Below are 25273 nucleotides of genomic sequence, written 5' to 3' on the forward strand. Positions count from 1 at the left end.
ACCTTGATTCTAAGGCGTGTATTTTCAGAGCAGGGGGCTTTTTGTTTTCAGATTGTCAGTTACATAAACAGTTGTATTTTAATCCAGACAGGTGTACTTGGGTATCTGTTTATTTGGATTACAGGTGAAGATGTTGGAAGATATGATTAACTCTTTGTATAACAAAGACCTCGCCTTGTTTTCGTTTCATTTTCAATTCTTCTAAATAAATCTATGCAAAAATGCATTTCATGTTCTGCGGTTTGTGGGAAATCTTTTTCAGATAAATGCCTGTGCTTTACATGTTTGGGGAGCGGCCCCAATCTTCCAGTGAATGTTATCAAACCTGTCCGGCAAAGTTGAAACCAAGTACGCATATCAAATTCACACCTGACAGAAAGTTGGGAGGCAGACCGAAACTTAATTCACTGTCCAATTTGAATAGACTTCTGTGAAAGACCACAGTGATTATGTGTAAATGTAATTAATGTTTCCCAGTTCCTGGTATTAAACACAAGGTATATTCTAGCGCTCATGATACGTTTATTTATTTACACCAATATTTGCACCAAAAAACTTTTTTTGTTTTTCATTAAAAAAAGGCTCCAAATGCAAAAAAATACATTTTTCTTTACTTTTTCTTTCAAGTAAAAAAATTTTGACACATGATTAAAATGTTTCTGAGCTGAGCTGAGCTGTACAGGCCACAAAGACCATAACACTGTACACAATTCAGAAAATAATGCAAATAAGTACAAAATATGACACTAACTGAGCTCGCAGTGATCAGTCAGAACTCTCCGGTGGGAACGTGTCACGGTGCAGCTCACAGCCCCATCACAGAGGGAAACACAGCAGCACCTGTCGAAGGAAGCAGAGTGCTTTCAATCCACTCGCACACACTCCGTTTCTCATCTCCTCTCCCATCTAAACTCATCGACCCTTCGTTAACACCTAATTTAGAGTTATGTCGTACTTTTTGGGCTACCTTGACCATCTCCTGTGTCTGAATCCGGGACTTTCCAGTCCAGCTGGCGGCCTTTTTCGTAGAGTCCCTTCAGGACCTTCCTCACTTCGTCCGTCCCGCCTCCACGACTCAGCTCCAGGTATTTCCTGTACAGCTGCAGAGCGGTGCGAGCATCCTCTATGCTGTCGTGGGTTTCCCCCTGGATGTTGAGGTCTGGGAGGATTAAAAAGAAAAAGAAAATCAGGAATGACGAGTCACGATGATTCCTGCAGCAGCATTTCAACCGTTGAGCATCAGTTTACAAATTGGATACTGGAAATTAAAAAATTATTAACACCTCAATGCTTTGGTGCCAAAACACAGATGTCTAAATTATTCATGGAGATATTTGAGAAACGGACAGACCGACCTAATTTATAAAAACTAATGTCCAAAGAGCACCTGCAAATCAACTCGGTGATTTATTGACTAACTGATGTTCACGCCACCTGCACATATCCACAGAATTCTGAGCCATAAACGTCAGGTGATTAATTTATTATTTGGAACAGACATGTAGTTGTGTGTGCTTTATTTGCTTTGGCTCTGAACCTTTGCTGCAGTCAGTTATATCGTTTTCTGCTTTAACCTGCAGTAACAGTTTTTTTTGCCACTTTGCAGCAGCAAAAACAAGCTGCACACAAAGCATTATCATGTTAACATGTTTTAATTTGATACAGCTAACTTTTTAGCCTACACTTGCTTATTTAAACATCCAGCAGACACAGAGGAACCTAATCTTTCATCTGGAGTCCAATATTCACTCTCTTTTAGCTCTGTTTTTGGTCACCACTGCCAACTCCTGAGGGAAATATTAAAGCGTTAACTGCTAAATTCTCCACCATGTTCACCAGCCTGTCGCTAGCTGTCCGGTGCTGAGCAGGTGGGGTGACACGATTATGGCAAAAATGATTATCATGACCGCAAATACTGAGATTATTCATTCATTCTTTCACACCGCATAAATATAAATTAAGTTGTCCAAAAAATTTTAACCCCAAATTAATCAGCAGAGCACTCCTTTGACTTTAACATGCTACATTCATACCATGATGTCGCTGTTACGGATGTCTAAGTTGAAGACAAGGACGGGGATTCGGTGACATGATGTTAGCAACTTTATTCTTGTTGGCCTTAATGCATTCATCGCACTGCAGTCTATGGAGCTTTTTCACAGACATACGTCTCTTGCACTCTTTGCTTTGATTTGTTCTTGCTTAACATCACTTACTTGCACTAAACCCAAAATACTCGAAAACAGATGATGATCCATTTTGAGGGACTAGCTCTTTGCCCTCTGCTCCAAGCATTTGGTTTTCATTTTGCCCGTCTTCTCTCTGTTGTACATTACTCTTCTGCTCTGCAGCTGCGACATCCAGGAAATTTTTCTCTGGCTGCCGCTGCAGAGTAGCTGGCAGTTAGTTTAGGAGGCGCTTGATTTGATATACAGCAGAGGTTTCTATGAACAGAGCTAACGTCAACTGCGGAAAGCCAAAACTGTGATTGAAATTAATATTTGATTTATTGTCCAGGCCTATGAGCAGGTAGTGCAATGGGTTTTTAGAGCTTTACCACTGAAAGCCAAAAAACACTGAAGTTGTGGGTCACGGATCTGAAAGATGCTTCATAGAGTTCGGTGAAGAAGCTGCAGTCAGGTGATACTCTCTGTAGATTCAGCAGTACGAGCGACCTCTTTCACATTCAATGTAGTCATGTCATGTGATCTGTTGTAAATAGAAAAATACTGATCACAGCCACTTTAACTTACCAAGAAAGTACCAGGCGAGAAACCTCAGAGAGATCATCCTCTTGCGGGGTAAATGAAACAGGTAGACGGTGTCGATGACTTGGTCTTTCAGAACCTTAAAAACAATAATGAGATGTTTCTTTACGATGCTTTTGTGTAATATCTACTGTTAAACTATGATATCCATCTACAAAGCAAATCTGACTTAAGGTTGTGAAATAACATACCAATAAATTGATAACCCGAAAGTCCTTCTGTAAACCATGACCAACAAAGCGAACTCCAGTGTCGATAAGGAAGCGCAGCTTCAAGTAAGTCGACTTCAGCGTTGTCAAATGCTTTGAGGAAATCTTTGCATCCAGGTCTCCTGGTTTGATGCCAGAATATTGTGTCAGATAGTCGACGACCTGGAAGAACAAACATTTAGAAGAGTTAGAGGTACACGCATGAGCAGCAGCTTCACAGGATTAAGTGTTAAAAAGCACAGCAAGTCTTCAGGGTTAGTATTTGATTTTACTTTTCATCGTAACTAATGAATAAAGACTTCCCCATCAAATCAGCAGAAAGTTCTCTACCTGGCTACGAAGAAACTAAACTGACAAGGAACAATCAATCATCATGATCTGAGCAAAATAAGACAAGACGATTAGAAAATGTTCCTGTGATGCCTACTGTTTGTGCATCATGTGGTTACTGAACTACAAATGAAAAACAGCACAGCTCAACCTCACTGTGCTCATTTCTGTCTGCCATGAATGATGTGCTGCTGACTGAATGAACTTAGCGGGTTTTAAACAGATTATCTTGGTTCCTTCTATCAGTAAGAGTGTATTATCAACACTAATAACAGTAATAAAGTGTCATATCTGCACAATAGTTTAGTCAAGTGCATCCTGTTTCCACATCATTCAAAACTCCACTTAAAAGTAATGGTAATGATGTATTTTTTGTTATTCGGGCATCTTTGTGTTTTGCAGTCTTCAGTCGCTCACCTGCTCCTGAGTAGAGATGTAGTCATCGATGAAGGGCACCCCCTCGTTGGGCCCCTGACCCCTCACACAGGTGATCCTGGCCACAGACATCTGACTGGGTTTGATGGTCGACTTTGTGCCGTCGCTGCGAAGTTCTGCCTCTTCCTGCAAACACACACACACACACACACACACACACAAACACAGACGGTCATGAGTCAGTTTTATTCAAGTCTGTCATCACAACAAGACTTCACAATAAAACAGTCTAAGACTGGCATCAACACATCGTACAATATAGAAACATTCGTAGATCTTAGATTACAGTTTCAGAGTACAGCCCAACAATTAAACCTTATTTATATTTTGCTCTTTAAAGTTGGACTAATCCAGGCCAATATTTCTTTATTGGAATATCAGTCTCTCATGTTAGTATTTTTGTTATGAAAGAAGTCACACTGACAGGCTCAGTTTAGTAAATTTTACATTGTATTCCACTGTTTCCCAACCTAGGGTCCATGCTCCCCTTTGGGGGGCGCCTAAAATCACAGGTGGTCCCCCAGGGCTTTGTCTGCTCTGAGGTTGTAAAAATTAGATTTGCACATGTTAACTAAAATCAGCGGTGAACAGAGCAAAATGTGTACTCAAGTATAAGTGCTGTTACACTGCTAAAATATTACTTAATTACAAGTAAAAGAATTGGTGTTAGAAACATACTTCACTGAAAGTACTAAGTATTTGTCTCAAAAAACTACTCAGAGTATTAGTTACTTTCAACTGCTGATGTAACAGTCACCTCTCCAAACTAGGGTTGCAAATTTTGTGTAATAATTTATAAGATACCCTTTTTTCCTTTTTTTCACTCATTGTTTTCTTTTTTGTTTTACCATTTTTTTTCTCTCAAGCTTCCTTATTCAACAAACGGCTCCACCAGACAAAACAATGTCAAATGAGGTGCAAACTACTGCAACGTCTATCGATTAAATATCAATGAATACATTTGAACTGGCTAATTTGGTTAAACTGATGGATACTCAAATGCAGATGAAAAGTTTGGATATTAATTCAAATTGTACTCAGTAATCAAATATGATTTTAAAGTAACTAAGTAGATTACATAGTGCAATGAGTAAAAGTACAGACTTGAAAATCTACTCATAAAAGTACAAATACCCCCAAAAAAAGTAGTAAAATGTAATTTGAGTATTCGTAATTAGATATTTCCACCCCTGACTAAAATCACAATCTAAACAAAAGTTATTATACAAAACTATTTTAAAAGATACATTTTTGTCCTCTCTTAAAAATACTGTAGGAGGCTACTTAGAGGGCAGCACCTCTTATGATCTCTCAAGCAGTAGTGTTTTTAGTAGCAACAAAAAAACAACATAAAATACCATGATTTGTATTTAGTTCAGTAACAGCATTTGTTTCAGTATCATACTGTAGACTCTTAAATGGGGTCCAGGCGCAGCAGGCAACAAACTCAAACTTCCAGGAACAAAGATCATCTGCACTCAGTAAATACCGACACCAAGTCTATTAATATTGCACATTTTGAGAACTGTTGCACGTCTGTGTGTTTGTGACCGTGTTATGCATTACTAATATGTACACATTGCTAAACTTATCAGCATCACCTAGTCGATTTCCAAGCAACGAACAAGAGATGAAACAAATACAAATATCAACTCATGGATTTTTCATAAAACGTAAAGCTGCGTCTGCAACATTTAAAATGCAAATGGGAAAGTCAGAGTGGAGTGGGTGGATCAAAGGAGAGATCAAACACAGAGCGATGTGTCCTTGTATTAAAAATAATTTAATCCACAGTCAAACCACAACTGAAAGTAACACAAATTAGCTTCAGGAAATCAAAATTAGCTGGTTTCTGCTGAACATCAGGAAGCAACACCTTCTAATACAGATACAGTAAAAGCAGTCTTCCAAAATCCCACCAGTAGTGGGGGAGAAATCTGATTACTGACAGTCGCTGAGCAACCGTTTCCCGAGTGCATGTAAGTAGTGTGTAGTGCAGCATCATCATCATCATCATCCAGACTCACCTGGTTGAGTGTGACAAACTCGGCGTCCAGCCCCACCAAGTCACCAGCCTGTGGCATCTCACTGACCATCAGGGGGATGAAGGTGGCGTGACTCTTCCTCTGCTTCCGAGCCAACGAGGCCTCCGTCAGCAGCACGCTGGCATCTATGGGATTTTTAACTGAGACAGACAGCAAAGCACAAGCAGGTTAACGAACGCACTTTACCTTCAAGCAAAATCTCCAGATTTGATGTGTGAAACTTACTGCGGAGGTCGTATTTGGTGTGGTAGTTCCTCTTGGCGTAATACAGAATGGCCGGCACTTTCCAGCTCACGTCAAACTGAGCAGCTTCAGTCTTTAACAAACAAAACATTAACATCACTTTTGCATGGCTGCAAACATGACATTTCATTAGCATAAATTAAATACAGTCAAATATTTACCTTGTCAATTGGCTCAATTAAGAAATCATTGAAGAGGTACCACTGCTGGTGTGTGACTCCCTGAAACAAACATAATTTTACATGTCAAATTTTTAAACAGAATTGTTGTTGTTGATTGACCAAGTTAAAAACTTTCACTACACTTTGAATTTGCAGAAGTGTCTCTCACACTGTATTTTCTAATTTGAGTTTCAGTCACCTCTTTTCTTTGATGGTAGGTCTCTCCCACTTTGATGTGTGCGACCAGGTTTCCACCTGTGCGAGCGTCCAGGACGTGAGGCACCGTGACCACCAAGTCATAGAGAGAGGCGCCCTCCGCCTCTTCAGCAGCGCTTAACTGATCAGAGATGATGTAACGAGTCATTAGATGCATGTAAACCTTCACAGCAGGGCTGAACGATATGAAAAAAAAAATCTGATTGTGATTATTTGGACAAATATTGAGATTGCAATATGAATCACGATTTTGCTGGAAATAGTAAATTTTGTGTTTCATTTCCAGTGAAAGTAGAATTACAGGCTTGCAGTTGTATCCACGCCTCCACATGTGTACTGAAGACTTTTAAGGAATTTAGTAAAAGGTATTACATGTACTTTTTTGGCAAAATGGAAGTAATTACTGTACATGTGTGATTCCACTGAACAATTTCAAGTGATAAACATGCTCTTTTCACTTAGAGACTATTTTTACAGAGGGGCACAGAGGACTGATAAAGAGCTGAACATTCTGATTTCACAGTTAAGTTGACCTTTTGAATATAAAATGTCATCACCTTATCATTTTATCCTGTTCGACATTTGCGTGAAATTTTGTCATACTTGAAATCTTGAGTTATGGCTGCGAGGTCACAGTGACAGTGACCTTTGACATTAATATTCTAATCAGTTCGTCCTTTAGTCCAAGTATTCATTTGCACAAAGTCTGATAAAAATCCCTGAAGGCGTTTACGATATTGTGTTCACGTGAATGGGATGTATCAAAATGGATGTTTGTGCCACATTTGATTAAATCATATCAAGGTGTTCTTGAGATATCGCATTTACAAGAATGGGACAGACATACAGACAGACAGACAACCTAAAAACACAATGTCAAATATATTTATTTTTTTATGACAAAAAATATAAAGAGGATGATGATGTGATTTTTGCTGTGTTCTGCACCAAACAAACACGTTCTCTCTCATCTGGAGAATATACTGTGATGCTTCATTTATGTTGCAACACATCACACCTTTACCAAAAAACTGAAGCTTCTGCAATTTGGATAATACATTTGGCCTCACTGCAATTTCAACATTTCAATTAATCGTTCAGCCTTGCTCGAAGAAAAATTTAATTACACAGTTAGCGAGCCAAAGTAAAAGAATCAAGGTCGAGTGTTTTCACTCAGAAATCTGTGGTAAGATCTTCTTCCCTCACCTCTTCTCCTTCAGGCCAGCTGCTGATCTCCAGACCCTGACTTTTGCTGATGGACATCTTGAGAGTGAGAGGGATCCAAACGTGTCGTAGATCCTCCGCCCGCGTGTCGAAGGTGAAGCCCTCCATGCTGCACATCTCCTCCCCGCTAAAAGAACAGTGAGGGGAAAGTGAAGTTTAAAGTGGCATTATTTGATCTGGGAAATTATGATTTTACCATTTCCTGATGTTTTATCAATGATTAAATAAATCAAAAACATTACTTGACCATGGAAATAATTGACAATGTAACCCTATTTATTTCACATTAAAAGGGATCTTACTCCAGGCACCACTCAGTGGGCATTGGTGGTGGAGGTTCTTTAGGTTTTGCAGGTTCCATCGCCTCTTTCTGCATGGCCTTATTGAAGGCGTACTGTGAAGAAAACCAAAAAACAATTACAACTAACAACAGGTAAATCATCATTAATTTTCCATGTGTATCTGAAACTCACAAGGTTAGACATAAAACCAAAATGAGTTGTCATTTACCTCCGCCTGAACCTTCCAGAATTCAGCCTCTTTCGCACTGTTCACCTCACAGTTGATGACCAGAACATCTGGCAGACACCGAATGTTTCGTGTTTGCACCTACAGTGATAAAAAAAAAAAACACTCTCATGATGCAGAATAAGATGGAATCAGACTACAAATGCATTAATATTGGCTGCTTATATGACTGAATGGCCGCTGGAACTCACTGTAGGTTGATACTTCTCACAGTTTTCACACCATGCCTGAGTGCTCTGCTCCAGGCAGATGCTTTTCTTCAAGATCTCAGCGAAGTCATATTCCTTAATCGTTTTTTCTGACAAGTCAAAGAGAAATAAATATATTGTCAACAAATGCAGAACTTTTATCTGCCCCAGCTGACTTTTCTTTCAGGGTCAGGCTTTAAATACATGAAACAGTAGGTAACAGGAGTCGACCAATTTTTAGCTCAGATATTCAGCATTTTTAGAATTATTGGAATTATTTTTTACTTGACTGCAAATAAAATAAATTGATTTAGAAATGTGCTACTTTGGCTCTTACACAGCCACTTCTCTCTGTCTGTAGTCACCACTCTTCCTCCAGTCTTCCTCTCAGAATTCTCTGATTGGTCACAGATCAATAGCCAATCAGCACTGAAGGTTAGTGTGCAGATTGGAGCAGCGGAGCAGTGTTTCGAAGGGATGGGAGTCGATATTGATGAAAGTGCAATAAATATCGCAATCTCATGATCAATTTCTATAACAGTCATGCACAGCAGAAACAGAAGCTGTCTTGATGGAGAGCATGCTGAGTAACTTCCTGCACCACAATCTGCTGCTGAATTGGGACACATTGAGGGCAGGGACTTCAAGAGAAGGATTCAAATTCCAATAAAATTTAGGTTTTACTCATTTTACTAATTTATATACTTTTTTATTTTAGTTCATGTTAACAGAAATGCTGCTGGGAGCTCATTGCACTTTTTGATATAATGCTGGCAAGTTCTTTTTTGCAGCATTTAATTTAGTGTGACTCACTGGACACTGTGGGTATAAATCTAGTCTAGGTATAAGTTTTCAAAGTACAACCTCAGAGCTGCAACCTACACACTGAAAACAGCAAATTATCACATGAGATGCTAATAACAAAGTCATGTTAATGTTACTTTTTCTTTTGCTGTGATGCAAAAAGTCCCCCTCAACAGTATTTTGCAGCAGCACTGTCACCGCATCCTGGGCTTAGCACCGCCCAAAGATATTTATGATTGGTTTAAAGAAATGCAAACAAGGCAGGGAATTTTTCCCCTATACCAGAATGTGTATGCATAGAGCTAGATTTTTCTCCAGTGCTGAGTGCTGTGGAGAGATTTTGACACTTTTTCGAGTCAAAGGATTTCCATTTTTACTGCACGGTTCCAGATATCAGTTATCAGTCTCCTTCATTACTGTATTGGCCCAGAAAGAAAACATACTGGTCGACTCCTATTAGCTACACACAGACTATCCATGCACAGACAGGATGACAGAGTGCTATAAACTCACCTTGAGAGTTCTGTTCGGGGTAATGCATGGTGAAGAGCAGCGTGAGGGAGGAGCGGACCGTCTCCTTGCCACAGCGACACAGGCTGCTGTTCTCAACTTCACATCCAAACAGTTTTCCGATGGCAGACTCACCAGAGGAACCCAGAGAACTGTATCAAATGGATCATCAACACAACACAGACATATTGGTGATTATATCTCTCTGAAACATGTTTCTTATACACCTAGAATAGAAAAGCACAAGACTCTGTGGCACTACACTAACAGGTACAATGACATCTATTTCTGTCTCTGACCTGCTGCTGGCTCCCCTATAAGCCTGCGGGCCCTCCTGCTCCTGCGTCTCCTGGTGGAGCTGGGTGAGGATGAAGCGGTTCCAGCTTTGGATTAAACGACCAAGTCTGGCCTTTCCCGTCTGCTCGTCTGAATCCGCGAGGATCAGACCCAGCGCCGAGGCTTCAGGGATGGTGCGAAATGCTCGGAGGAAGTTACTGGCCTAGAGAGCAGGAGACGGGAGAGGTTGGATTGGGAAACATGGTGCACGTGGTGTGTAGTTGACACAGGGATCAACCTATTGTTATTCTGAGAAGCCGTAACAAATAGCTACCTGACATGGATCTCCTCGTGACAAATCCAGCATGTGGAAGAGGAAGCCGAGCTCACAGGCCAAACAAAACTCCTTCTGGCACAAATGATTCTGCACTAGACACCGGATAGGCTCCAGGAAATATAATACCTAATGTGCCAACACAGAAACAGGAGTATAACTACTCTGCCCTTATATTATCTTTCAAAACCAAATTAAATGTCATGAAAAATGAATTTAAACTTTCTAGTTTCTTACCTGGATCATGCAGTTACAATAGGCATTGGGGATGTGAGGCTCCAGGCCAGCAAACAGGGTTCTGTTGTAATGTTTAAAGTCAAAGTCCTCCAGGCCAAGTTTTGAGTATTTAATTGTGACCTAATCAAGCAAAAAGATGTCTTAATAATGTATTTCAGCAATCAAAACTTATTCTCATACTCAGCAACAGTAAACAAATTATAGTCAGATAAAAATCAACCATTCTATGAAAAGAAGCCCATAATGAAATGTGGTCCAACCTTTCTGTACTTTTTGGGCACCATGTAGAGGTGTGGCACTTCATCACGTCCAATTGGCGACTCAGGGACCTGGTTGTAATTGTCATAATCCAGCTCCACGTCTTTGATTTTATAAGGGACCTGAAACCAACACAGAAACATTTTAGACTGGTGAAATCAATGTGTGAACATTTACTGAACACAGAAAAATGTTTGTTTTTTTCCTTAACTACTACAGGCTGTTACAAAGTAATATAAGATGTATATTATATGTTTTTGACATGCCTGGTTCCGTGGGCGGGTTCGAGGATTTGCTGCATAACCAATAAACCCAACGGTTTTCATTGTGCGCAGGATTTCAGGGTCCACAGGAGGAGCCCGTCTGTTGGGAAGAAGTTTTAGATAAAAAAAAATATATATATATTAAATCACAGTAATTATGTAAACACTAGCGACTAGCCAAACGCTGTTAGTTACATAAACTCAGTTGCTAGTTTATTGAGTACACTCACCTTAAAACAGCCTTCTTATCAAGAGGTGTTTCTAATATTTTGTCCACCCCATTTATATCAATGAGAGTGGACTGGATGTTAGAAAAAACTTTTATTGCAATAAACATTCACTGCAGCCTCCAAAATGACCAAAAAGTACTCAGAACTGAGGATTATGATCCTCATGATGGGGTGGGGGGATTTACTGCAGGACTGTGGTACCTAATAAACTGGCAGCTGAGTGTGTTCAGATTTATGGATAAGCATCATCTGATGGTGATGTTGCATGCTAATCAATCTCTCTTGCTGGAGTAAGTGCTTGTTCTTCTGTGTTTCCCACTGAGTAATGAGACACTTTTCAAACAACTTAAAATCTGCTCTGTGGGGACAAACAGTTCACATTAAAATATGTGCTAACTTTGCCAAAACTGGACAGTAAAACACTAACATAAAAAAAAGAAAAATAAAGTCAAATTTTATGAATTGGTGATGTAAAGTCCTAGCTGCTAAAATTGTGTTTCAAATTGTTCAGTGAGTGACTCATAAAGTGTAAAAAAAAAATGAATAAACAAAACACTAACACCACTTCCTGAGAGTTTGCAGACCATCACTGCAGAAAAGAGAAATGAATAAGTTCCACACTGTGACTAAGATGAGATCATAATGTGAGATCATACATGCCGGGGTGCCGGTTTGCATAGAGATAGCAGGGACGTGTCGATACCAATGTTCTGAGAAAACAGAATTGTTCCTTCCAAAATGTGAGCGCACTCCTTCGTATTATCTTTGGAGTGAACAGCACCAATTTTATTTCAGAATAACAGACCGCAATGAGAGAGAAAGAGAGAGACAAGACACTATTGGCTGTTTCTGCCCACCTGCTGATTTTGACAGAGAATCATTCATAAATTCAAATGTTTAGCGCTCTGATTTTTAAATAATCTCCTTTGTGCTTGTGTCCATATGAAGTTCATCTCTCTCATTGCACAAGTGCTTCATCCCAGTACTCCACAAAGCTACATGGACACACACCATGTTGTTGTTATTTAGCCTTTTGAGGGTACTGCATTTAAAATCAGTTAATTTTATGTTATGAAAAAAACTGCCTCCTTGCAATTTTTAACAGCCCTTAAGTCACTTCATCCTGGCACCAGGGTTAGGTGGTTTTGTTGTGTCCCTACCAGTGTCCAATGTTGAGACCAAACCAGCAACCTGGATACATGGAAGTTTTAAGTTTTGGTTTCGTTATGTAAAGTCGCTCCATCAGCTAAAAGATGAAACTGGTGATATTCCATATTTCTGCTTTGCCAACAAATCTAAAGCAAAAACCAAAAGCAACAATGTGGTACTCTGTCTCTCAATAATTTCCAACTTCCCCATCCTGTCTGTTGAACACAGTCCCAAGTACATCTGTTCCTCCTAAAGACGTAAACCATAAGACAAGTCACAACAAGTCATGAATAAAATAGTTTCATTTGTAACAAAGGCAAACGCGAAGATGTTTTCAGCTAATATTACTCAAACAGGAGTAAATAATGTATTTGTTAGGACGTATTTTCAGCTGTGAATTTCTGTACATTGCTGAGTATTTTCAGCAGCAAGACAGTGTGTGTGAAGTTGATTCAAAATAAACTACAGTGCACATATTCATGATACTGAGGGAAATAATCATGGCTCATCTGTGTGTTTTTTCTTGTTTGTGAACAATAATGTAGCTCTAAGGTAAAGAGGAACAAAAATATATTATGACAACATACACAGACAATGCTTGTTAGTGTTGTTGTTTTCACGTAACGTTGCTATGACCAGTCATACACAATCAGCTGAGGTAAAGTAACCGTTGTGAGTGTGTTACCTGGGGCTGGGTGTAGCCAGTGCAGTGGGCCAGTCTGACAGCAGCGGCTCTGTGCTGGTCAGCGGCATGGGGATAAGCGAGAGGGGCAGCAGGTCGTGGTTCCAGTCCAGCTGAGGCAGCGTGTCCACAAGGCAGGGCAGAGCAAACTCCGTCTCCCGGGAGTAGTCATTAAACGAAACCTCTGGAGCGTCAGACCAAAGGTGCACACATCCCCCAGAGTCCCCGAAGGCCAAGGCTTGTTTACTAGACGACACGTCAAAACTCATGAGCAGCTGGCCGACGGTGTTGACGTGGAAAATGTCCGCCACGTTGGCGAGACCAGTGGGCTCACAGAACTGGCACTGACCTGGAAAGAGAGAGAGGAGGTGGAACATTATTTCCAAGTAGAGCTGCAGCAATCAGTAAATTAATCAATTAGTTGACTGGAAGGAAACTAGTTTCCAACTATTTTGATAATCGTTTAATCGTCTCAGTCATTTTTCAAGCAAAAATTGTGGGTAACCTGTTTGGGGTGTTGACATCATAAAATATGAAGCTTCATTTGAAAATCTCAACAGAAGCTTTGAATGTAAAACAACAACATTCAGTCCTGTGGCACCTTTATTGACTACATTCTCAAAGAGTAATAAGTCTGCAAACACACTGACTACAGAACACGCATGACAGAGGCACCACATTCCCCGGCTGATACCTGTCTGTGAGATGATGGCCAGGCGTGACGTGTAGGTAGGAATGAAGCGTAAGAAGAGTGGGTCCACATGCACCTGAAGTGGCGTCACAGCTCGCATCATACGCAGGTCGTACACCATGAGGAAACGGTCGCATGCCATTCCATTCAAACCTCGACTGGAGAATCCGCACGCAGCTAGAAGGTTTCCATGAACGTCAAAGTCTGAGAGGCTGCCAGAGAATGCGTCAAACTCGTGCTCCATCTTGAAGGTACGCAGGTCACGGAGGGTTATCTGTTTTGAACGGAGGGTGAATGTGAGTATTTGTAAACCAGAAAAACATCTTTCACAGACTGATTTGATCAAGTCAACCTTACCTTGCCAGAAGTGTGCCCACAGAAGAAGAAACGGCTGGTTTGGCGCATTATTGCTACTCCAGGTACCTCAACAGTGAACTGACAAGTACACAAGACCAGAAGTAAACTGTTAATCACAAGCTGTTAAATATGTTATTCAAGAGCTGAAAATTTATGATAATAAAATGTTTTATTTCAGTCAATATAGATAATTATTGATCATTTTACTGATGTAATTTTACAAATGGCCAGCACAAAAAAGGTTGAGTTCATTTATTTTGATTTTAATAACCTTACTTTGAATTTAACCACTTTCTGTATCAGTGGCAGAATGGCAGTGGCTCCCTGTGGCTTTGACAAAAACTTACGGAAATAAACAGCTTTTTTTTTTTTTTAAAACATTTAATTTTCATTTATCATTACTGTAGTCCTAAAGTGACACTAACCTTCGCCAGTTGTGAAAACGTTTAGCCTATAAACCAAATTAATTTATGTTACTTTTTGGGTCAAATATTTATTTTTTGATGGTAAAGGTTGTGATAGACAGGAAAAAAAAGCACACTCCATTATCAAGTGATGTGACGTGTTGTTTGCATGTGCCAGGGCCCATTCATTCTGTACTTTCATGGTGATTTAAAATCAATCAATTTAAGTGAAAATATTGAACATATGATTGAACTTTTTTTTTTTTTGTTAATGAAGTATGTAAAGCCAAAACATATCACTACTGTTTTAATGCCCAGCCTATATTATTCTTTTGTATTATGTGACAATGTCCCGTGCTGTATGCCTAGATACCTGTGGATGATAAACTTAATCCCAATGTCTCACCTTCTGAGTTTCTTGAACAGTAGTCAAGTCAAGTTCAACCACATAGTTTTGTAATCCACCCATAAGCAAGGTGTTGTTATCAGTCATGAGGAGACTATGCATATCCGCTCCTTCCTCCATCCTGGAACGTACACATATATTATTAATAAATATGAACTTTAACCAATTAATTTAGTAAAAGAATAAATCATTTTATTTATTTCTCCTTTACTCATTCATCAATATTTTTCTGATACTTACGGGTAATCAAACATAACCAGGCCCCCACGAGTGTGGCATTTGAGGTTACTTTTGGAAAGGAACAGGACACCTGTTTCCAAACTCTGAATGTGTCGGATGTCATCTGCTGCATGTACTTGGAAAGAGGAATGGCGGCCCATTGTAGGTCCGAAGAATGAGGTAACGTGACCCTTGGAGAAGAGAATAATTTTAAAAATAAGATGGAATGATATGGTTGCAAAATGCATGTGTCTGCATGTTTCAGAATTTATGCCCCATCCTAATAATGGCTCTTACTCTGTGGTTTCCCATCCAGAGCATTTCCTCCTGCAGATCAAAATGTGTTGCAGTGACTGGGATGCCAACTTCTGACACTGCACTGTGCAGCTCTGAATACATTCCCTCCATGAGATGCACAGGCTCGGGTACAGTCACGGCCAGCCCCTCTGGGTCAAGCTCCACACCTTGCAGTAAGTTGGGGTTAAGGTGGGGGTCCATGGAGGGCTCCATCCCCGCGTCCAGAGTCCCATGGAGGCTGGGTGGGTACTCCCCCATCCCAGGATCGAGACCGTCAAAGTTCATCATGGGTACAGCTAAATCAACCTGCAGAGCAATGACAGCATCTATGAATACCAATACCACCCCAGCTCATAAAATACACCTAATGTTCATATTTGTTTTTGTGAAAAACTCAGTTATCGCCCCATATCTTCAGGCTAACTTCAACGTTAGCTTGGTTGTAACGACTAGAGAACCCTAAACCCGCGAAAGATCTCGCGAGTGTTCATTTTAATAAAACACCCTGGTTTCCCCCAAACCTAACAAGGTGTTTTTGTCTCTAAACCTACCAAGACATTAACCACAGCGCTGTTACATTATCAGTTTTAATTAAACTGTACAATGTGTTTAATTAAGAGGCAACGCTCGCAGGTATCGCGAGAGTTTCTCAAATCAAAGGTTCCCTTCTAAACACGACCGACAGCGTTGACTCGGCTAACAGTAGCTAGCCCCGAAAGCTAACGAAGTAGCTAAGTGCTAGCAAAAACCTCCAAAGCCCAGGTAAGTTGTTAACAGCTGAAATGTGTACAGAATGCTAAGCTACAGTTTCTCCTCTCACATCACTGTCTTGTGTCTCATTATCTGTATTTGGTCAGCTAGTTGCCGTTAACAGTCAGCCAGTTTAGCTAGTTAGCGTTAGCAGCGTCAAGAACCACACAGAAATGTTGCGGCTGCACATGCAGTCAGTTTCCACACCGAAAATATCCGCAGTGCTGAAAAGCGTGTGTCGATGGGTTTACAGAAAGTGTGAGACTTGAAATATCAATCTAAAGTTACACTGACCTATTCTTGAAATACGATTTACAGCACAGGAGTCCATGCTCACTTCATTCACAACAACAACACAGGGAACAAACCGGGGTGCGTTCAAGAACAGCGCTGAAGCGCCAGTATTTTCTTATGACTGTATGATTTCTCTCTGCACTTAAAAAAAACATCTCTTTAAAGTTGTTGCTCAGGCTAGAAGTGTGGTTGAATTAATTATCCACTAACATCATGGCATGATTTTGTAATTTATTATCCTCATAGTCATTTCAGCAACGCCATTAACATTCCCTTTATTTTTAACTCGACTCGTTGACTGTGCAATTCATCGTATTTTCTACTTATTCATATAAATAATACCATTTATATCTTCAGCAAGGTTGGATCACCAACCGAACAAAGTGACCTGGTGCTCCAAGCTCCGGACACCCCAAAGGCTCCTGAAGGCACCACCATTTGAATAATTAGTTTGAGAAAAAATATTAGAAAATTAAATCGCAATTATTTCAATGATCAATCATTTTTAGGACGTTTTTATACCAATCCTTCTCTTATTTCAGCATTTCAAAATTAGAGGATTCGCTGTTTATATATCAAACTGAATATGTCTAGGTTGTGGACAGTTGGTAAGACAAAAAAAGACATTTAAAAATGTCACCTTTGCCTTTTGGAAACTATAACAGTATATTTTTTTATTCTTTACTGCCATTTTATAGGTCTTTAAATTAATAGAGAAAATAATCATTAATAATGAAAATAACTGTTAGTTGCAGCCCTGATTTTTTTTTTTTTTTTTTGTTTGTTTGTTTGTTTGTTTGTTTGTTTGTTTTAAACCATTTCATTAGTTAAAGCTGTGCAGTAGTAGCGGGCTATGGGTACTCTTTCCAACTTTGCGAAAGTTTTAAATGTATGAAATAAATAAATGACAAATAGTTCTGCTTCTAGTTGTCCAATGAATGTAATGATTACAAACCCTTTGTTTGTTTTATAGTACTGTTAAATGCGGTAAATGAGTCACTTATTACCACTATAAAGAATATAGAACATGAATGGGAAAGATAAAGGAAGCCCCACAACATATCGTGTCTTCCCTTATCATTTTTCTCTGAAAAAAAAAATTCAGTTGAATTGCAAAGGTTTTTCTCTGGTAGAGAAGAGGGGCAGATCGTGGACAGATGGAAAGTTTGTCCAGTCTGTGTTGGAGGATTCATTATCACCCTGAAATGTAAAGGTTAATCTCACTTCCTCGGCATAGCCATAGATGTGAGACCAGATTAAACACATTTAGACTAATTGGTATATCAGTTTTACTAGTATTGTCTCTTACTCACTCAATTGTAATACATTGGGGAGATAAATCATTACAGATATGAGTATTGAGTATCTTATATGAACCCAATTCTGCCAATGTGATGAGAAATAAAGGTTCTGTAAATCGTTTCTCGAAATAATGAGACACTTGTCTGAAAATAAGACCTTTTTCAAAATGACATAGTATCTCAAAACAATGAGTCAGTATCATATTATGAGAATTTCTTCTAAAACAACGGAGTTAATCTCTCGAAATTATGAATTAATATCTTACAACAATGAGAAACTTCTTATCTCATTTTGAGATAAGAAGTCGTTATTTTTTATAAAAATTTCTTGTTTTAATAAAGTTTCTCATTATTTTAATACAATTTCTCATTATTTTGATATCGTCTTGAATTGCGAGACATAATTTTGATAAAGTTTAAAGTTTCTCATTATGCTGAGATACTAAGTCACCATTTTGAGAGTTTCTCGTTATTCTGAGATATTAACTCAATATTTTTGAGAAGGTTTCTCATTATGTTTGGAATTATAATGACTTAAGATCTTCTTTTTTCATCACATTGGGGGAAACGACCTTCCATATGTGTTGAAAGCGACCCCTCAGATTATTGATGGCACAGAAAAATAAATAAATAAATAAATAAGCAAACAAATAAACAAACAAATAAATAAACTTTAAAATTAAACTGGCAGGAAGTGGCGCGATATTAAACCGTAAATGATCCAATGTTTTGTTCCAGTTTATTATGACTACAACAGACAAGCATTGTCTTTTTCTTCCTTTTTGTGTCCATCAATAATAACCTCATATAATGTAATTATTGTGACCTCATATTATTGCTCATACATCCATGCAGAATCTTCCTGTGTGCGCGATGATTTGCACTCGACGTGAACTCACCTGAGGGATGCCCATCAGGAAAACCCGCTGACTCACCACTCCGGTGTGCGGCTCATTCAGAGTTTAAAAGGAGCGGCAGGACTCACAGCAACTCATCATCACCCACAGCCTGACCGAGAGCTCAGCATCAGGGACTCACAGACTCTCCAACAGCCCACCATGGACTCTTATTTCACCACTTTTGCGGCTCTTCTCTCGCTCTTCGCGGCTGCATCCTGCGCTCCAGCTGTTCTGCAAGATGCATGTGGGGATGTGGGGAGCAGCTCTATCAATCTTAATCACAAAGCCAAAAGTGCATTATTAATGGTAAGTCTTGTTTTATTATATTATATTATATTATATTATATTATATTATATTATATTATATTATATTTAAAACATTGGAAATAACCTTTTCCAAACAGCGTTATATTATATTTGTGTAACTCAAATTATGTATTCTGTATGGATGCAAAACCTTTACAAATACATTTTTTAACATGTCTTTAAGCACATATGAACCAGCAATATATCTCTTTACATATAAAACAACATTTTTAAGTTGACAAGTGCTGACTGGGCAGCTTTTGCTCACAAGAAAATATCATTATTGTTAAATTATCACTTAAATTATCACTTAAACCCTCAGTACTGGCATAATTAGGAATATAGACTTCGATGTTTCTGTATATGCCAGCATTTATTTCTTTATTATGTCACATGATGCAGCGGTTTACTGAGGATGTTTGTTTCTAAATGGTTTGTAGGCACAAACTGGACACAAAGGTTTGAATTTCACCACCAGTCTGATCTGGATGGAGGAGAAAGATGCCTGTGATCCCAAGACTCTCAAAGACAACTCTGTGGTAAGTAACAAAACCGACAATACATACTACACTGTAAGAGTATAAAATATTTGTTTTAACTTAAGGTTAGTATTTGGGATGCCTTAAAATTTTAAGTTGACTGAATTTGAAAGGACAAGTTGAGGTAATTTTGTAATAATTCAAAACAAATAAACTTTCAAGTCAAATAAACTTGAAATTAATTCAGTTGTAATTGAGATAACATGTCTGAACATGTCTGAAGATTGAACCAACATTTGACAAACATTACAAACAAATCTGACCTGCTTTTACATTTTAGTACTTTGAAAAAGTCTTAATGAATCTTTACTTCTAAAATTTCTTGAATTTTAGGAGAGACTGAATTCAATACTAACTTCAACCACACTTTGTAATGTTTCATAATCATTGTAAAAACAAGCAACCAGGACTTACTGCATGCTGATCGTGTTTCCTGATGATGAGTTAAATGAACTGAAATACCTTAAATATTCAGTTTAATAAATAAAACTTTTATATTTATGTTAATGGGAAAAGATTAGTTGACTCCACAACATTTCTGCATAAATAAATGTTATATTAATGTAATTATATGCAGTGGTAGTGGAAACAAATGAAAGCAAAAGAGAAATATAATAAGCTTCTGTTTACAACATCAAATTCCTGATTGAGGTTTCTAAGTTTTCTTTTCTTCTCTCGTTGCTCAGCCGTGCATTGAGAAGATCCTGGACGTCCTGACAGGCTACGCCTCTGCAGTGGAGAAGCTCTCTGGATTTCAAAGCTGTTCAGAGGTCGTCAGCACAGTGAAGCCGGCGATGCAGACGCTGCGCACAGACATGACCAGATGTGTGAATTCAAGGGCAGGGACGAATCGCCAGAAGGTACGCCCAGTCGACTGAAATAAAAGTTTTAAAAAGTCAGACAAATCTTTGGGGGAGAGATTAAAATTGGACAAAAATATTCATGTTTTTTTTTTTCCTCTCTCTTCTGATTCTGCAGGAGATCAGCGATGAACAGATTTGGTCCATTTCTCGCTGGCAGGAGCCTCTGCTGTGCCACTACATCATGGACAGGCTCTTCTCCTTCTCCATCCTCACGGCTCGGGTCTTCGCTCTCGGCGATCCGGCTCGTCACGCGGACGGTTCGGCTCAGACGTGCATGTAGAGCATGAAGAGCTGCAGCGTTTGTTCGCTGACATGCAGCTGCGAAATTGTATGATCATCCACAGTTTGATCACATTGATCAAAGTCTCTCGTCGAGCCGTCGGTGGCTGATGATGTGTCTACATCAGTATTTTCTCTCATGTAGGCTTATACATGCAATGTATTTCCAATGGAATTATTATCTAACATATTTATTCAAATCATATTTATTGTATTTATTTATTGATATTTATTTAAATCAGTGTGTTTGTGTGTTAATTGTAATCAGAATAAATACAAAGTTCATAATAAACGATATGACTTTAATCATCATATGTAGTGTGGTTCATAAATTATGTCATAGTGGTTTTTATGGTAATTATTATAACTATTTTCTCATTAAGGACAGTTAGGAAGTTACCTGAGCTCTTTTATCTTTTCTTTGAATGAATTTCCAAATCAACAGCCAAACAAATATGCTGAGATAAGGAGGAAGCTGTGCTTTCCTAGAAGATTCCTGATGCTCTCTGGTGAGGCACAACTTCCTGCATACTTGTGCCCAGTCAGTGTGTTTATTATGCTCACTCGAATTCTCTCGCAGTCTGATGATGCAATGCTCATCCAGCTGTAAGTCAACGGCAAAAAAAAAGGGAAGGTGTCACGTTCAAAGGGGAAGAGGAAGCAGCAGTGAGCTCACGGTAAAGGTACTGGATTGCTCAACAAGGAAGTTTACTCTCTGGGTGACTCTCTTGCCGCTCGCAGGAATCCTGTCTTTAAAAAAAAAGTAAAACAGTTGTACATCTGTCTGGTCCCCAGAGCAAAAGAGGAAATCATTCAATTAGAAAATACCTAAAAAGATACTTTCCAGCTTGCCTTACAAAGTAAGAGAATATGATCAAATAAGATGCATAAAAAGGGCAAAATAAATACAGAAATAAACAAGAATTACAAGCAACCAGTCAAGTTGCAGTTTAAATCCATGTCTGTCCAGACCAGTGCTGGGCAGAGACATATTACTCTTTCCAGTAACAAGCCTTGTAAAGCAGTGTTTCCTTGACTTTTTTTTCCTGGGGTCTCACTTTTCAAAAAATGGTAAACCATTACGACACCATTCACCAGGTCATATCAATAAATCCTGGGTAGAGTTCACTTTTGCATAAATGAAAGTTCCTGACCATTTTTAATGACATTTTTTTTATCACCTCACCTTCTACTATCTTAACGTTCGTTACTGAAAACATACACGTTATTAGAAAAAAAATATTTTTGGCTGGATTAAAAAGCCATCTCATTGTCTCCATTTCTTTTTATCAGGAAAACAACACAAAATATTTTAGCCTATTTCATAAATGAGACAAAATAAGTGTATTTAGATGGAATTAACCAGCTCTGATTTTTTTCCCCTGTCATCAGTAAACAATATAAACATTTTCAATGCTTTTTAAAAGTTATATCAGGTAATCTGCAGAATTTCTTACATAGTCTTTTATTTATTTGGGGACCCAAATAAAATCTCCTGTGTCCCACCTGTGGGTCAAGACGTAGTCTTTGGGAATGACTGATATAAATTATTAGAATATAATAAGTAATTATATTAAAATTACTATTTCAAGTAACTCTGAGTCACTATGTTGCTCTTTGACAGAGTTAGGCTATCTTATGATGACGTTTACGTGTGGCAGATCAGGGCAGGTCAAGTCAGCTGTTTGCCGAATATGAAGTGAAGGATGGAGGATGAGGAAGAGGCATACTTTCCACAGGTGGAAGGTCTGTTAGTATTTTTTTGTTTATTTCTGTTTTTTGGCTCCTCGAGAGAGAGAGTCTGTGGTGACAGAATCAGATTTGAAGGCCAGACTCAGAGAGGTCGACTTTGTTTCCACCACAGCCGAGAACAAAGCTCTCTGAGTGTCAACAGTTCACTGAGTCAGTCACAAAAACGAGACAGAGGGACAACCTGAGAATGTAATGCCTTCGACCGTACCTGGCGCCGGCGTGAAGTCATAAAATAAAAACAAACAAAAAAGAAAAAGAAGAAGAAGAGGAAGGGGAAATTTCTCTTCACAGTCCGGTTAGAATGTAGCATGCAGATTTTCTCCAGGTGTGTCTGGAGGCAGGTGGGTGAGTTGTGAGAAACAGAGAGCGCAGGACAGGCTGTGTGTCCAGAGTGTGAACATAAGAATATAGTGGAAGGGGAGAAAACACAGGTTATATTACCAAGGTGTAACCAGAAGGACTGCACCGCATTTTCATCCCTTGTCCCACGTCCCGCATATTGAGACGATAACCCATATTTTTATTATCCTCGTCATGGGATCATGCGATTGCTTCATGTGTGCGTGCTTGAGTTGAGTGAGTAAGTGTGTGCATGTTCGCATGATCAGTGGACCTGCATCTTGCCTGCAGCTAATCTCTAATACTACTGGACTGTTCAGCCTAAATGTCTCAAGAACACCTAGAGGGAATTTCTTCAAATTAAAACTAAATTCAACGACCACTTGGACTGATTAGATTTTGTAGGTCAAAGGTCACCATGATCTCACTAAACACATTTTTGGTAACAAGTCAAAAATCCACACACTAATTCTGACAAAATTACACACAAATATATGATAGGATAAAACAATGAGGTGATGACATTTTATATCTAAGGTAGTCTCACACATGTACATTTTGCTATATAGAAAAAAATGCCCTGCCTTGTTTGCACTTCTTTAAACCAATCACAAACGTCTCAGGCAGTTCTGAGCCCAGGATGCAGCGACGGTGCTGCTGTCATGGGGGAACTTGTTTTGGTGGAACATTTGCACGTTGGCAGGCGAGCTCTGGCATTAAAATTTTAAGCACGTAGGTTGCAACTAGGAGGTTGTTCTTATTTCCTGATCAAATCACGATGCTGCTAAAAGCAAGCAACCAGTGGCAGGACTTACACCCACAGTGTGCATCCGGTGACTATCCAAAAGGTCAAAGGTCAACTTCACTGTAAAGCTCTCTGTTAGTTCTCTGTACTTCTAGGGGCTGTAAGCAATCAACAACCACTCCAGTTTGAAATCTTGTTGCAGGGAAGACGCTTTTCTAAGTCTGGCTTTTGTTCAGTGGCTGAGGAGAAAGTAAAGCTTCACCTGCTTCACCAGATTGTGTTTGACTTCGATCAAACTGCGCACACGTGGGTCAAGTGCGGCTTAACCTGTCACCGTCTTTGTAACCCTACACCCAACAGGGAAAATTATCACCACAAAGTCACAAGATATGCAGATTTAGACAGAATATGATGGAAACTACCAAAGAGAAAACAAAAGGAGGCTACAACAAAGACGGGGAAACAACTTATCTACTGTCTGTTGTGTGCTACAGAGTCAACCAGAGGGCAAAGCACAGAGATGTTATGAGCTAAAGGCCAGAACAGAAATGTTAATTTTTTATTATCAAATTTTTAAACTACCTCATAGACAAATGAAAACACATGGAAAAATACTCTGACATGTTTTGCAAAAACAAACAGGACCGTTTTTAATAAAAGCAGGAATTCTAGCCAACATAAGTGATTTGATCAGAATATTTTCACAGATTTATATGGTATTCATATTATCTTTTACTATAATGGTTAATTTTTGAGACAAACGGGACAGGATTTGGGACATTTAAAGAACTTTGAAGAAGATGAGGGGAAGGCAACACACACACCACTTGCTTGGTCTCTTTTGTGATGCAGGGAATGAAAACCCACCAGAAAATCAATTCCTGCACACACTTCTGCAATGATTTATTTAAAAAGTGTCCGAGAACTTTCTCAAGACTTTTTAAATAAATCAATGCAGAGGTTAAGTGTGTGCAGGAACTGACTTTTAAAGAACTTTGCCGACCTATCTGAGAAGGGTTTATTAAGTCGAGAGGATGAAGAGCGATGTGCCTGGCAGTTTTGCATAGTTTGTTTGTGTGAGGATGATGCAAACAGGAAGGTCGATATGTTACGGTAAGTGATATCTGTGTTGCATAACCAACTACGTGAAATTTTCACCTGATGATGATACTAGATAAGAAGTGAGATATCACCAAAGATGGTTGGCTGTAGAAACAGCAGCTGATAAAACAAGCTCAAGGAAATACATGAATATATATTACATATGAAAATGTGTCTCAGTGAATAACTAAATGAACAAATAAGTCAGCAAACCAAAGTTCCTCAGGACGTCCCACACATGTGATCTATGTAGGTCATTTGTAATGTGTACTTTACATCACTTCCTTGTATAATTTGTCAACACAGCGCTCATGTTCCTGTGAACAGGACAGGAATCTGCTCGGCGTGCCGGTAACAGCCTGTGTGTTTTTGTTTTCATTCCCGGTGCAGTAGTCATCTGCCCTCTCTGAAATATGTTACCCTTACCGTATTTTAAAGAATCAATTTCTGTTGTTGAGTTTACTGTCAGTGTTTCCTAAAGAGTCATTGGTGTTTATTCTGAGAAATTTGAGCTGCTGCAGCAGGGAAATCAGAGGAGGCTGTATTTGAACTTTTATACCAGAAAAACCTGCCTATTGTACGTTAGGATGAGCTGAGCTCACAGGCTGTTTAAACAAGATCATTTTGTTTGTGAGCTCCAC

The 25273-nt window shown here is 39.0% G+C and overlaps 2 protein-coding genes across 3 annotated transcripts; one reads left to right on the forward strand and one right to left on the reverse strand.

Annotated features, from left to right (window-relative positions):
- Positions 1-39: 39 nt before the first annotated feature.
- pan2 (poly(A) specific ribonuclease subunit PAN2) lies at positions 40-16812 on the reverse strand. Of its 2 annotated transcripts, none has more exons than XM_084720463.1 (26): positions 16509-16812; positions 15465-15770; positions 15189-15358; positions 14949-15069; positions 14139-14216; positions 13785-14055; positions 13094-13439; positions 11033-11129; positions 10769-10888; positions 10509-10628; positions 10272-10400; positions 9961-10160; positions 9665-9813; positions 8351-8457; positions 8142-8240; positions 7934-8025; positions 7614-7758; positions 6391-6528; positions 6192-6251; positions 6013-6103; positions 5770-5927; positions 3725-3868; positions 2960-3139; positions 2754-2847; positions 956-1159; positions 40-840 (listed from the first exon to the last, which is right to left on the reverse strand). In XM_084720463.1, exons 2-26 carry the CDS (start codon positions 15750-15752, stop codon positions 806-808), a joined length of 3636 nt encoding a protein of 1211 aa, XP_084576589.1. In that variant the 5' UTR covers positions 15753-15770; positions 16509-16812; the 3' UTR covers positions 40-805. The 2 variants fall into 2 exon arrangements, with proteins under 2 accessions (XP_084576589.1, XP_084576590.1); XM_084720464.1 differs by having other exon boundaries at positions 968-1159; positions 16509-16811.
- A 1672-nt stretch (positions 16813-18484) lies between these two features.
- LOC146324851 (uncharacterized) lies at positions 18485-21007 on the forward strand. Its single transcript, XM_084719953.1, has 4 exons — positions 18485-19014; positions 19455-19553; positions 20240-20413; positions 20532-21007. Exons 1-4 carry the CDS (start codon positions 18868-18870, stop codon positions 20694-20696), a joined length of 585 nt encoding a protein of 194 aa, XP_084576079.1. The 5' UTR covers positions 18485-18867; the 3' UTR covers positions 20697-21007.
- The last annotated feature ends 4266 nt before the right edge of the window (positions 21008-25273 follow it).

Source organism: Lutjanus erythropterus, chromosome 6, assembly GCF_056507025.1.
Source record: "Lutjanus erythropterus isolate fLutEry1 chromosome 6, fLutEry1.hap2, whole genome shotgun sequence".
Classification (NCBI taxonomy): Eukaryota; Metazoa; Chordata; class Actinopteri; order Lutjaniformes; family Lutjanidae; genus Lutjanus; species Lutjanus erythropterus.